This window comes from Xiphophorus hellerii, chromosome 22, assembly GCF_003331165.1.
Source record: "Xiphophorus hellerii strain 12219 chromosome 22, Xiphophorus_hellerii-4.1, whole genome shotgun sequence".
Classification (NCBI taxonomy): Eukaryota; Metazoa; Chordata; class Actinopteri; order Cyprinodontiformes; family Poeciliidae; genus Xiphophorus; species Xiphophorus hellerii.
This window is the reverse complement of record NC_045693.1, coordinates 2,031,033-2,045,780: the sequence shown is the minus strand read 5'-3', so window position 1 is coordinate 2,045,780 and position 14,748 is coordinate 2,031,033. Positions and strand designations below refer to the sequence as shown.

The window sequence follows — 14,748 nt, the reverse complement described above, 5'->3', positions numbered from 1 at the left end:
CTGTGTATAAAAGTGCATTTTTTTAAGCTGCTAGGAAAAAAAACGAATTCAGTTTATCTATTCATCTAAACAGCAAGATACTCATATAGGTGGAGGTCAGAATCCCTCAGGAGCTCAGAGATACAGAAACACAGAGGTTTTATTCCTACATATGAGAAATACCCATGAAAGCAAAGAAAAGCTGCATTAAAGACTTGAAGCTGTGATAAAGCAGGAATTTTCAGGCTTCATGTGGTGGTTCTGGTCCCGCCTGGAGCTTTTCCTTTGTGCGTGCCAAACAGAGGCAGTCGGCGTTCCTCCTGCTCAATATGAACAGCAGCGAGGATGAAACTCCTGCAGGCGACGGAGGCTTTTATCGGCTTTCATCCAGAGTCTGAGTGTACCTTAAAATGAGAGCTGGAGCTGGAGGGGCTCAACTTTTAATTATTTATATAAGATTCTTGCAAATTCAGCGAGCTCGGTCATAAGGACCTGATGCATGAGAGAGAAGGACGGTTTGTGAACCTGATCTGCAGATGAGGGCCAACATCAACTGGCCAACGCTGATCCTGCTGCAGCAGGGCCCAGAAAACACTTGTTTATTTTTATAAAGTTCTGATGAAATTTAGGAATCCTGCTGCAGGACATAATTAGAAAAAATAAACACATTTTATAACCTTTTTAAACTGAATCCTGCTGAATTTCCTGGTAGTTTGATGCCTTTAAAGGCGACAGCTCTGCTGATCCTGTGATCAACACGCGACCAAAGTAATCTCTCCATCGGACCTGATCCTGATTTACTCTGACATCACAGAGACTCAGATGATCATAATCTGATAAGACGTCTCAACCAGCGCTCTGTCTGAACGCAGACCTTCACATCCAACTGGATGATTCAATAATGACAAAACGGAAAAAGATGCAAAACAAGGAGCTTCACTGTTTTCATTCTGTCTTTAATCTGAGATTAATAACTGAGTAAAGTGTTTAATGTCAGATTCAAATCCAATAAATCACAAGAGTTTCCAGAATTTCATCAGTTCCAAACACAATGACAGAGAATCAGGACCGAAATCCATTCTGACCATAAAGTCATAGTAACACTGCGACTTTATTCATGCATTATTTCAACTTCATTCTCTTACGAATTGATTCTAGTCATTTTATGTTATTATATTTTCTCAGTGTTTTCATGTGATAAAATGTTGAAATGCATTAATCATCTCTACCAGCCATGGTTTCTGTATTCTGGAGCATCAGTGTGTGTTTTAACACACTGCCCAACACTGCAGTGATCCCAGACATCCAGCCGCTGCCCCTCATCCAGGGGAAGAGGTCAAAGGTCATCTCCAAACCACCTGAAGTCCGTCACTCAGAGAGCTGAGGGACGGACCCTGAAGATTCAACCCAGAGGTCAGAGAAATAACTAAAACCTCCAGAGTTCGTCTCAGACTGACTGAGCAGGTTACAGGTCAAAGGTCATGATTAGTCCAGTACTGGTTATTAAGAGGGATTAACAACCAAACTTCTTTCTAAAAACAACATGGCTGCAGGTTTGAAGAGACAATGTCGTTTGGACAGAAGAGACCAAAGTTTGTACCTGAACCTGCAGGAAGAGTCCAGCTGGCAGCGGCACGGCGGTGGAGGAGTGGTGATGTGGGACTGGACCATAAAATCCTCCGTCTACCAAAACATGTCCATCATATTCTCAGGTCATCGCCTTGACAACAACATCCGATCTGAGAAAGAAAAGAAACAAGGTGCTGCAATGGTCTAGTCAAAGTCCAGACTCATCTCTGACTGAGATGCTGTGTTGGATTCTTTAAACTCCTCCGCAGCGTCGCAGCTGGGTCTGTAAAACAGGAAGTGACATCAGCCCGCCACTAACTGCTGGCCTGGAACTGGTCCCAGTCTGGGTGAGCTGGTCCCAGTCTGAGTGAACTGGTCCCAGTCTGAGTGAACTGGTCCCAGTCTGAGTGAACTGGTCCCAGTCTGAGTGAACTGGTCCCAGTCTGGGTGAGCTGGTCCCAGTCTTAGTGAACTGGTCTCAGTCTTAGTGAACTGGTCCCAGTCTGGGTGAACTGGTCTCAGCCTGAGTGAACTGGTCCCAGTCTGAGTGAACTGGTCCCAGTCTGAGTGAACTGGTCCCAGTCTGGGTGAACTGGTCCCAGTCTTAGTGAACTGGTCTCAGTCTTAGTGAACTGGTCCCAGCCTGGGTGAACTGGTCTCAGCCTGAGTGAACTGGTCCCAGTCTGAGTGAACTGGTCCCAGTCTGAGTGAACTGGTCTCAGTCTGAGTGAACTGGTCCCAGTCTGAGTGAACTGGTCCCAGCCTGGGTGAACTGGTCCCAGTCTTAGTGAACTGGTCCCAGTCTGGGTGAACTGGTCCCAGTCTGAGTGAACTGGTCTCAGTCTGGGTGAACTGGTCCCAGTCTGGGTGAACTGGTCCCAGTCTTGGTGAACTGGTCTCAGTCTGGGTGAACTGGTCCCAGTCTGAGTGAACTGGTCCCAGTCTGGGTGAACTGGTCTCAGTCTGAGTGAACTGGTCCCAGTCTTGGTGAACTGGTCTCAGTCTGGGTGAACTGGTCCCAGTCTGAGTGAACTGGTCCCAGTCTGAGTGAACTGGTCTCAGTCTTAGTGAACTGGTCCCAGTCTGAGTGAACTGGTCCCAGTCTGAGTGAACTGGTCTCAGTCTGAGTGAACTGGTCCCAGCCTGGGTGAACTGGTCTCAGTCTGGGTGAACTGGTCCCAGTTATATAAACAGTTCTGGTTTCGTTTTGCGGTCTACGATCCGGTCTGCAGGAAACTTTGTTCACTCCTGAATTATTCCTGAATCTCCTCCATGTTTGAGTTGTTTTGGTTTTGCTCCGATGTTGACAAACATTCTTTATGTATCATAACCGTCTCAGAAAGACGCTCAGCTTGTGTTGTGTAATATTTTAGCTGCTACTGGTGAGAAAATCTGATTTTAGCTTTAATCTAGGAATTTTTGTAAGTTTTTGATTTGGTTTTTATATTGTTTATTGGGTTTTTGTGATGTTTATTTCAATAAAAGACACTGGAGGCGTCGACTCGTTAGCACAAATATAGAAATTTATTTCAAAAAAGGAAATACAAACCAACATGGTGCGCGTCAGCAACACGCCTTCAAGTGAGACTCAAAACGCCGCGGATTGGACCTTTTCTTCAGACAGAAAAGGAAACATGTCCGCTGCATCCACATGTTCTGTACACATATGAACAATTGCACTTTGTAAAAACAGCTAAAGGAAACGACACATTCAGACTTTACAACACTTTTCTCTGCACGTACCAGAACCTCACACGTTTCCAAACTTCCTCACTTTCATAGCCAACCAATCACGTTCCAGCCTTTTCTTGTGACATCTTCATAGCAGCTCAGTTCCTCGGATCGAGCTCATTTACCAGACAGACATGTGCAATCTACATGGAGGGAAAGAAAGGGCTGCATGACTCCTGTTTGTACAACCGAGGCGATTCTGAATCGTGTGCGAATTTCTACGTTTGACAGAAGGTGCAGCAGGTTTAGTGTTTTGCTTCATTACAAATGAATCAGCTGTGTTTTCTGTGGCCATGCACTCCCCAAGCTTTCCCTTCAATATGAAGGATTAATACCAGTAATTCATTTCCCTCAGCCTACAGACGTTGTCACATTGAGAGGGACATCTCAATCAGTGCATGTTCAGCTAATGCATCCCGTCCTCATGTGCACTAAGAGTCTTTATTTTAGTGGGCAGGCACAAAGAGAAGGCACATTTCAACATATTTTACAGAGCACAGCTGTTTTCAGGTGATTCTCTGCCGGACTTCCCTCCTGCTCCTCCAGTTTAATCATTGACCGGCCCAGTGAGCGGTTCCGGCTGAAAGCAGGTCAGTTGAACTCGGGGTTTTGTCTGGTTTTTGTACCTTCAGGTTCAGTTTGCTTTGAGTCAATCGGACTCAGGCCCGGAGCTGGCTCTGGCGCTCTCACCAGTAAGGCACGGTGTTGTCGATGTGACCCCAGCTCTGCCAGCCCTGGGAACAGTCCGCTGGACATGCGTGGGCTGCCGAACTGATCGAAGTCCAGCTCCGGGACCTTGGCGACCCCGGCTTTGTGCTCTGCCGGTTTCTGCTGCGCCGCAGAGTCTCTGCTCATGCCCTCTCCGCTCCAGCCGACGTGCTTCAGAGGGTAGTTCTTGCCTTCGTTATTGTCCCAGTAGGTCTGGCCCTGGACCCGGAAGCAGATGCAGAACTCGATCCGGTTCTGGGGCGGGGTGTACGCCGGGAGCTCCAGCTCGAAGGCGAAGGTGTCGGTGTCCTGGCAGCCGTAGACGTTGTTCAGGAAGCTGCAGTCGATGTCGCTGAAGGTCGCCCACGAGTCGTAGGTGACCCGTACCTGCACCGACTTCTCATAGCCCACGTTCCGGACCTTGATGGTGCCGGTCAGCGAGCGCTCCTGCAGCGAGCAGTTCTCCAGGGAGACGCAGTTCCGGATCAGCCGGTTCCGGAAGTCCAGGTAGTCGGCGGAGGGCTGCTTGAATTCAAGCGCCAGGCTGCGCACCGAGCTGATCTTCAGGTCCATGGTGGCGTTCTCCAGGTCGCTCATCTCGAACTGCAGCTCCTCCGCGATCCCGTCCACCGGCTTGTTCTGGTACGGCTCGTCGTCGAACTTGGAGAAAACGTGGATGGCGGTGAGCGACAGACCCTTGGTGTCGGCGAACACAACGCTCTTCTTCATGGGCTTCTTCTTGGCCCAGGCCACGTGGGCGCCGTCGTCAGCCGCCCGGCGCTGGCTGCTGAGGCAGGGCCGCAGCGGCTTGTAGAGCTGCTGGCTGCGGCTGCGGGCGCTGGGCTGGTTGGCCCGGTTCTTGGCCCGCTGCAGGTCGCCATAGGAGCTGATGAAGCTCCGCAGAGGAGGCGGAGAGTGGCTGATGTAGAACCTCATCGCCACGTCGGTCATCACTGGGCCAGGCATCGCGGATGGACTGAAGGACGTGAGCACACTGAGGGAGAGAGAGGAGGAACCAGAAAGTTCCAGAAGGATCAGAATCTGGACGGCTGTAAAAACCAATTCAACTTCTTTTACTATCAAACCGTTTAAAATCAACACACTGCAGAAACACGCAGCCTCACCGAGCTGTTCAGTCCAGTTTCAGGTGCAAATGTCTTAAATAAAACCAAACTAATGTACAAGCAGCTACTAAGATAAGTTCTTAACATTAATGAAACAGTTGCACTGGAGGAAACGTTTTATTATAAATGAAATTATCTACCAGGGGAAATAGTACTTTTATTATAAATATTAAAGAATTATTGATTTTATTTTTGGACAAGTGATCCGACTCAGTTGCACATCCTGATTGTTTTTATATGTAATAACTCCACAGTATTTTCTAGTCTGGTATAGTAAATTATTTTTCATTATTGTTATGTTTTTAACACTTTAAAACCTTTTTTAGCTTTTATACCTGAAGCTTCACCTGGACTTGCAGGACAATAAAGACTTTTTCTTTTTTATTCTAAAACAAACTGTTTACATCTGCAAACTTCTCTTATTTCCGGTATATCAAGATATTTGCACTAGAAACTAGAGACTGAAATATGTTTCGGCTGAGCTGACGCAAAGATTTAACACATTTAGGTCACATTTGAACTCTTCCTACATAAACTTTAGAGCTCATCTCATCTAAACGAGCTCTATGGTTACAGTTCTGATGTTTCTTACCTTGCAGCACTCATGGAAACAGAATCGGATCCTCCGAGGAGAAAAAGGCAGAAGGTTTTCAGTCCAGCGCTGCGGGTCTCATGCTGCGGTCACTCCCCCTTCGCTTCGCTCCCTCAGTGCCGGGCTTTGCTCAGCACTCTGCGATTTCAACTGCCTGCAACGCAACATTTGCATATGCAGTCATCTGGGCTGCGCAGGCAGCCAATGGGGAAGCCAAAGGCCAGTCCGCAGCGGCCAATCAGCTGCCAGCAGGCCTGGCTGCGGGCCAGCTGATTGGGGGAGTGACGCGTCATGGCTGACATTCCTCGGCTTGTTGCCTCAGCAGCAGTAAGAGAACCGTGATGGACCCCTGCTGGCTACCGGGGAGGATCCTCTGGACCGGAACCAACATCCCGTTATAGAACCGTTCATGAATAAAAGTCTCTCAAAGCAACTTCATCACATCATGTCATCCAGTAAAGACAACTGAGTAGGAGTAGAACTACGTCAACATATTTTTACTCAAGTAAAAATAAAAAGTATTTGGTAAAAAGGTTGCAAAACATATTTAATATTTAAAAATTACATCATCAGATGGACCAAAATATAAAGTAATTTTTCTGTTTTAAAGACCAGAATGACAATAATTCAGTGAAAAAGCACAAAATCTTACCCAGTATTTTTGTTCTAGTTTCTAGTGTGAATATATTAATACACTCAAAATAAGACAAAACTAATTTATAACTTTTCAGAAAGAAATAGGAGCCAGATTATTTCCCTTATATCTTATAAGGAAAATAATCTGCCAGTGTAACTTTTAGAGATATTGAAGAATCATTGATGTAAAATAATCTCCTACATTTTGTTGAAAAGTTACTTTTAAATGAGTTTTTTTTCATTATTTAAAGTGTTTTTGTAGTGTTTATTCAAATTACATAACTACAGAGTAAAACCGGGAAAAGAAAATTTTTTTCCTCATCAGTTTCTTTCTAAAACTTGAGAAACTTTAACTGAAGCTGCAGGTTTTGTTTGTTTCTGGTCCAAACATGTTTGCTCTTCATTCAGGGAGGAGAGGAGACAGAAGTTTTACTCAAATAAGAGAAGCAAGAAGTAAAAATGCTCCTGAAGTTACATCTTTTTCAAAACGTTACTCAAGTAAATGTAATTAGTTTCTTCCCAACTCAGGCCAGGAATAATTAGGAGCAACTTTCCCAGAACATTTCCTCAGTGCAGATGAAAGGAGGAAACTCTTAGCTTCTCTTCGCTGAAGGAGCTTTTAGCTCCAGATGGATCGTCTCTGATGAGCCGTGAAGCTTTCAGCTTCTGCTCACCTTTTATTACAAGATGCTTCATCTGATGTGGAAATAAACACAAGATGAGTTTTCTGCTGTTTTGGCTGTTTTTGAAGTTTTCTGACCTTATTGATTTCCAGCTGAGTTAAAAATTACTAAAGCATGTGGATCATTTAAACATGGAACAGAAATTGGATGAACTTCCTTCAGGGAGCTGTTGTGTTTCTCGTTGTGACCTGCTGGCTCATCATCTGACACCGAGGATGAAGGTTTAAGAGGTGAAGAGCAATCAGACGTTATTTATAGAGCATGTTTGGTGCAGCTGAATGTAGAGACGTTCAAATCCTCAAACCGAGTCAGACACAAAATAAATAATGTTACGGTTCATAATAAGAAAATATACATGATTATATAATTGCAGCAGAAAAATATCACTTTTTGTTAACAAAAGTCTAAAGGATCATTGAAAATATGCATAAACAATAACAGACATAAATATGTATAAGAAGTAAAAACATGACATTTTTTCTTTTAATCAATTTTCTCTCTTTTTTACTACAATTGTCATAAAATATAGAAACTCCTGCTGTTGATTACATTGTATTATTTTCACCATAATTTACCTTAAAACACCACATCGGTTTAAAAATGTTAAATATCTCCTGAAGGTAAAAGAAAAGAGGAAACAGTGAAAGTTTGGACCCGACTGCCTGTTTCTTTATTTTTACATTTTTCCAACAGAATCTACTTTGAGGAAAACACTTTGATTTCCAGACATCCACAATAAGATATTTCACTAATTTATGTTAATTAGTCTCACTGCAGTTTCAGCATTTAAATCTCATTCCCTCCATTTTTATTCATCTGCTTTACTTTCCAAACAAGAACTAATGATCTCCTTAACCTTATTTATATATTTTAGCATTTTAAGTCGTGTATTTTCATGTGTTTTATTAAATTACACTGTCCTCTTTCAAATAAATACATTAAATCAGTATTTTAAAGAACATGTTTCTCCTTGTTTTTACATTCATAAACATAATAATGTATGGCTGTCGCTGCTCTGAAATTCGATAAAGTTTTGTGTAAATGTCTGAGGCAGAGCTGGTCAAACATTCAGAAAACACTTTCTAATTCTGAGTGAGAGAAGAAGATCAGTGATCCAACCACTGGAAACTGCAGTGATTGGATTAGAAACATTAATCAACTCTGAGAAATAAAATCAAGGTGTTACAAAGTCAGCTGCTTGAATTCACTCTGCTAAAAACACGGCCTGGACTCCTGGCCTGGACTCCTGGCCTGGACTCCTGGCCTGGACTCCTGACCTGGACTCCTGACCTGGACTCCTGGCCTGGACTCCTGGCCTGGACTCCTGGCCTGGACTCCTGACCTGGACTCCTGACCTGGACTCCTGACCTGGACTCCTGGCCTGGACTTCTGGCCTGGACTTCAGTTAACTTTGCTGCAGCATCATTTTCATAACCCAATCCTGAACCAGGAACATTTATAAAGTAAGGAAGTTATTTTATTTTCTGGATTTCATTCACCTGTTGCTCATCAGACAGTGTTTCTGTAAACTTCAGTTTGTTTACATCGGGGATGGTAGGACAGAGGATGACCTTTGACCCCACCACGCCCCCCTGTGCTCTCCAACAGGAACTCTGCAGAGATTTTTACCTTTCTTTGCATCTTCATCCCTCTGGAAGGAAAATGTTGCTTTTAACAGCTGGAGTTCATTTAAACTTTTTAATTTTCTCTCTTGTGCAAATATGAGCAGTAATTTTTCATATTTTTTTTTATTCTTTTCTCAGCTCATGAATGGAATGTTTTCCTGTTTTTCCCATCTTGAAGAATTAATTCAAAATTCCCAAAACACTGACCAGTTTCAAACAGTAAAGTTTTTTTCACTGTCAGGTTCTGTTCTGTTTCCAAACCTTCATCAGGTGGAACATTGGACTTGGACGTGACGACCAGAACCGGTTCTGGTACCGTTCTGTTCCTCAGAGGCTGGAATAGAAACAGTTTGGTTTGCAATATTTAAATCTGTTTGTTTTATAATTACTGGGAATTTTATAACGTATGATGTAACCTGCCGTTCTGTTTTAAAGGCTTCAGGTTTCTGTTTTACGTTTCATCTCTAAACTTCTTCAACTCTTCTGGTGTTTTATTTCAGTCAGTTTCTGCTGTAAATCTCTGTGTTTTTCTCACCTGACTGTGAAAACTGCTGGTCTGAATATCATCTGATTGGCTGAGGTTCTTCCTCTGTGTTTCTCATCAGGTGAAACAGATCAGATGAGATTAGAAGAAGCTTTAAAGGAGGCAGGATGAGGCCTTTCACCTGCATGTCTTCATTGTTAGTCTGTTTGGTTTTATTGCAACACTGAATCTTCCTGCCAGCCAACAGAGTTGGACAGAATAGAAATAGTTATTTAATCTTTGTTTGTCCTTTTTCTTTTTCGGGCAGAACATTTTGGCTCTAAAAGTGACGACCTTTGTCTGTTTGCTTTGCCCGATCCTCTGGTTTTCTCAGGGGGTGAAGAACATTTTGTCCTTTTAATAATCAAATCCCAGCAGATTCGTCCTCATTCTGAAGACTTTAGAGTAAAAAGAACCAAAATAACCACAAGGTTTCCTCCTTAAAGAGCTAGACGGCTTCCTTATCTGCTGGAGGTCAGAGGTCAGGGGTCATGAATTATTTTGTCACTCTGATGGCTTTCACAACCCAAACAGTGTTGTTTTACACGTGAACCATCCAGAGTGAAACTTTAGACTGCAGCAGCTCCACGCCGTTCTCACATGGCCTGGGATGGTAACGATCTGAGTCCGTCTGGCTCTGAGCAGCGAAGCCACCGCCTGCAGGTTGCATCACAACGCTTCTCTTTATAGAGCTGCTGCAAAATGAACTAAAACAAATCATCCCTAAGGAGGAGCAGGCTTTAGTCACTCATTCAAGTTCATTTTCATCATGAAAGCTGTTTTTTCCCCTGTTTTAATTTAAATAAAACTAGAAAAGTTGATGAGATTCTTTTGGTGGATCTTGAGAAAACACCTTTCATTTCACCTGTTGATTCTGGCTCATGTTTAAATGTGAAACCCAGAACTGGAGAGCTCAGTGAGCTGCAAGGATCAGGCAGCAGATGATCATGCCAAGGAACAAGACCGAGATTTAAAACGGAGCCAGAGAAAGAAAAACTAAACAGAAACTTAATCCTGGGATCTTCTGCTGGAATAAACTGAGATTACAGGCTGAGCTGGAGGTTAAACCAGATGAGTTATGAAACCCATCAGGGGGGCGAGGATTAAAACTTCTGCATGAAGGAGAAACGTTTCATGCTCACTGACTTATGGGAAACTCTTTAAAATGTCCAAAAACAAAAAGCAGCTGCTGATCGTCAACCTAAAATAGTTTTCTAAAAACTTTAAAATGTAGGAAAACAGAAAATCTCTGTTCTGTTTTCGCTCCTAAAGCAGGTGAAGCAGCAGCAGCTCCGGTCAAAGGTCAGATAAACACAGCAGGCCCTGTTATCATACAGCAGCATGCATTAATCATTAACAGTTATGAATTTTGCAAATGAGATATTTAATCTAAAGAAAGTTAATTTTTAATACTACAGACTCAAATCCTTCCTTCCTGATGTTTGTTAAACAGCAAAAAAATTAGCAGAATATACATTTATGGAACTGTTTATGCCAATAATTGATAAAGATCGAATGTTTTTATGATTTTCTTGAGATATTTTTGATGTTTTTTTCCATAAGTTGATGTGGGAGTTTCTGTTTTTCAGAGTGAAAACATTCCCTGACCTGGTTTGGTGTCAGCGGTCTGACTTTAGGGTCATGTTTGTGTTTTTCTCTCAGCCTTCATGTGGGTCGGTCGGTCATGGAGGTGACCCGGGACAGAGAGGCTTAAAGAGACACTCATGATGTTCCTGTCCATTAACGGACCCACAACTTTCATCAAACATCACAGCAAAAATAAATAAATCACAGAGTTCACAACCTTATGCTGAAGATCTTTAATGGTGCTGATCCATTCAGTGATTTAAGTCTGTTCTCTCTGTGAAGCACCATAGAAAAGAACCAGGTGGTGTAGAACTGGGCTGTGTAGAACCGGGTGGTGTCTCTATCCTCCTGGTTCTAGTCAGAACTCCAGCAGCAGCATTGTGGACCGTTGGGCTGTCAATCAGACCTGTGAAGACGCTGCTGCAAGAATCAAAGCCACTAAACGCCTGGATGAGTTTCTCTGATCTGAGACTTTAGTCCTCTGGTCCTGGAAATGTTCCTCAGGTGATAAAAGGTCCACTTTTAACTGTCTTTATGTGGCTCTGAAGGTTCAGGTCAGAGGTCAGAGGTCATCCTGATTTCTAGTTTCCAGCTGGAAGAACTGAAGCTGTGTGTTGACTCTAGATTGTCCCTCTTTAGGGCCGAAGATAATAACTTCAGTTTATTGACATTAGCTCATTAGAAAAATTCACTCACTTAGTTGAAGTTCGTCGACCAATCAGACGAAGACTTGAAGTGACCTGCACGACAACAGTTCAGTACGTTCACAGGTGAAGTGTGTGTTTGCTTCACAACAGCAGGTGAGTTGTTGGAGCAACAATAGCAGAGAAGTGAAGCTTAATGCTTCATGATTGTGGAGAATTGTTGAGTCCATCTGTTCTGTCTGTCCAGAACCTCCAACACAGCAGAACTTCAGGACCAGTTTCTCCTCCGGTCTCCACTATTTACACCTCGCTGCACCAAACACTGAAACTGAGCCGACAGCAAAGAACCAGGAAGTCATTACCAGCCACTTAGTGCTAACAAGGCAGACAGAGAGACTTTGTTGAACGCAGCTGGAAGGAAGAGTTTTCTTTTCCTGAGGCCAAACTGGAGCATCTTCTGAGCCTGAGCAGAAACAAATCCACAACCTTCTCAACAAGTTAGCCTAAAGATGTTGACATTTTCCTAGTAACCTAAAAACTCATAACTTTAAAAACAGATACTATATCTTACTATATTTTTCACCTATTGAGGTCAAGGTCGTGGTGAAAAACAAGCTAACCTGACCTGCTAGTGACTTACTGTTTACTATATTAGCTATAGTTAACACCATTAGCAGGAGTTAACACCATTAGCAGGAGCTAACACCATTAGCAGGAGCTAACACCTTTTGGTAGAGCTAGCGCTGTGTTAGCAGGAGCTAATGCAAAATCAAAACAAATTGTAAGATAATCAGTGGCTGTTTAAGTCTTAAAAGTGTATTTGAGAAATTGATTTGTTCCTGATGCTGACAGTAATCAGTTTGCGTTAGAAGCAGCAGATCAGAACAACCAACTTCTCATTCGACTCTTCCTCTGTTTGGTTTTCCTCATTTTCATCTCCATCTTGTCTTTTCTTCACTACAGTTTTTTTACTGTGTTGTTTTAACTTCTGAAATAAATATTAATCACATTTTGAACTGCTTTGTTGCTGAAATGTGTTACAGAAATAAAGTTTGGTGTTGGTCACCATTTCACAGACAAACTGAATTTAAATAAACCAACTGAACTACAGTAAATATTTATCATAATGGTTAAAAACATAATTCAACAGAAATATCCAGACTTCAGAAAGCCTCTCATCTTCTCCACCATCAGCGCTGTCTGCATATTAAAATCTAATTTCTACCAGTCGCAGCAGCAGTTTGAATATCGGTATCATCAGTTCTGTCTGTTGTGATGTTAACAAAGAGAACTTATAGAAAACATGTGGACCTGGTATCAGAACCAGAACCATCCTGTTTCTCCTGGTCAGGACTCCTGAAGAGGATCAGAGCCAAACATCCTGCTGGTCTGGACACTTTGAATAAACCGGACAGATGCAGAGCGCTTCCATCGGCCCACATGCAAATCCACCATGTGACCTCAGCTGGGACCGCTGGGTCGTGACCTCTGTGTCCAGTGACCTTCACTCTCTGTTAGGACCATCAGGCCGACCTGATAACAGAACCGCTCTGCCAGTGATGGCACCACTGGTTCCATTGGTTGCTTTAGACATGGCCGCTTCCTGACCTCCTAACAGGGAAACTGACAATCATGTTTAGCCATAGACAGTCGCTTGCATTATCATTGACTTTACAGCAATTCATTATACTGATCATGCATGTGGTGACAGTGAGGAGGAAAACTCCCCTTCAACTGGACCAGATCCTGGCTCGGTGTGAGCTGCCATCAGCCACGACCGACTGGAGGTTTAAGACAGAGCAGACAGAAAGAAACAGCAGAACTGATCCAGGAGTACTTTCTATGTTCATGGAACGTTAATGTCAGGACGGGGAGAACCATTAGGTTCTGTGGTCCAATGAGGAGTATCTGACTGATTGGTTGGTCGACTGATATGAACTTTGATACATTTTTAAATCTTTGATATCTTTCTTCATAAAATGTTCAAGACAAACAATTTCTTGTTTCTTTGTAACAGAAAACTTACAAAATCATCTAATCTAATTATCCTTGTTTTTCTTGCCATGAATGCCAGTCACTGTTTGTCAGAGTAAGTCATAATCAAACCTTTCCCTCTGGCTACTTAATGGTTTTTCAACTGGACCAGTACCACCAGTCCAGTTGACATGAAACCGTCTCCTTATCTGGTCTGCTGGATGTGAAGCATAAAGCAGGAAGGTTGTGACAGTTTGGCTGACAGGCAGAAACCATCCGTCCGGTCTCCAGGCTGCCAGTTGGCACGGTTACCATTCATGTAGCAACGGCCTGCAGACAAAACAGATCAGGAGAGGAAATTGGATGCCATGATTGGCTGACAGCAGTCACATGACCTGGATCTCTTTTAAGACACTGACAGCTCAGAAGGTTTTATGTATTCCTCTGTTTACCAGCAGAGCTCACCTTAATCTGACATGGCAGCATGAGATCCAGTATGAAAATAGTCGAGATTCTTTCCAAATGAACATTCACTTTAAGGAGGAGGGCGTTTCTTCTTCTGGTTTGGAGGTAATGAAATAACTTCAGGGTCAATAAATCAGCTCAGAACCTTTAACAAGAGCAGAGGAGAAACCAGAAAAAGTCTTAATAGAGAATGTCAACTCCAATCGAACTCCAGTTCGATCAATATGTGAACGCCAAGCGGACTGGAGACTGTTTCAAATACAGGAAGTGGACTACATTCAGGGTAGATGCAACCAAAACAAACATGCTAATCTTGCGCTGGTGCAGTGGTTCCCATAGTGTGGGGCGCGCCCCCTAGGGGGGTGCAGTGCCGTTGCAGGGGGGCACAGGAAGCAATATGGATGAATGGAAGAAAAAAAAAACAGTTACACAAAAGTGTTTCACTGTAAAGATGGTTTGTAGTTTGTTTTGTTGTAACCTGAAGTGTGAAATAAACTTCAGTGGAGTTTGAAAACAAAATGTGTGTTTAGGTTTATGTCTGGTTGAACGATGTGTGCCCTGTTGATTTTTTTTCTTTTTTAGGGGGGATTTTATTGTGATCCCATAGTGGGAACCACTGGGCTAGTGGGAGGAATGTCTTCAGCCAAAGACGAAAGAAAAATCCTACAATGGTTAAAATCTGACGCCTCCATTTTTGTTTCCATTTGGTGAAGAAGGAAGTTGCCTCAGTGTCTTTTTAAAAGGTTTTTGTGTCGTTTCCTTCAGTGGTTCTTGGTGCAGCGCCCCCACAGGCCGGGAGGGGAACAGATTGGTTTGACTCAGAGCAGAGAGGAAGAACCTCAGCTGGAGGTGGAGCAGATGGTGGAGTTCTGGTTCCAGTAGAACAAACTTTTAGCTTTGGTGCTCAA

General features: G+C 43.2%; 1 protein-coding gene across 1 annotated transcript; it reads right to left on the bottom strand.

Annotated features, from left to right (window-relative positions):
• Positions 1–3,050: 3,050 nt before the first annotated feature.
• On the bottom strand, positions 3,051–5,851 carry LOC116712767 (protein phosphatase 1 regulatory subunit 3C-B). The gene is given in 3 exon segments (XM_032552601.1): positions 3,051–4,013; positions 4,015–4,981; positions 5,704–5,851. Coding segments are annotated over 3 exon segments (1,029 nt in total). The 5' UTR covers positions 5,718–5,851; the 3' UTR covers positions 3,051–3,965.
• Between the last annotated feature and the right edge of the window lie 8,897 nt (positions 5,852–14,748).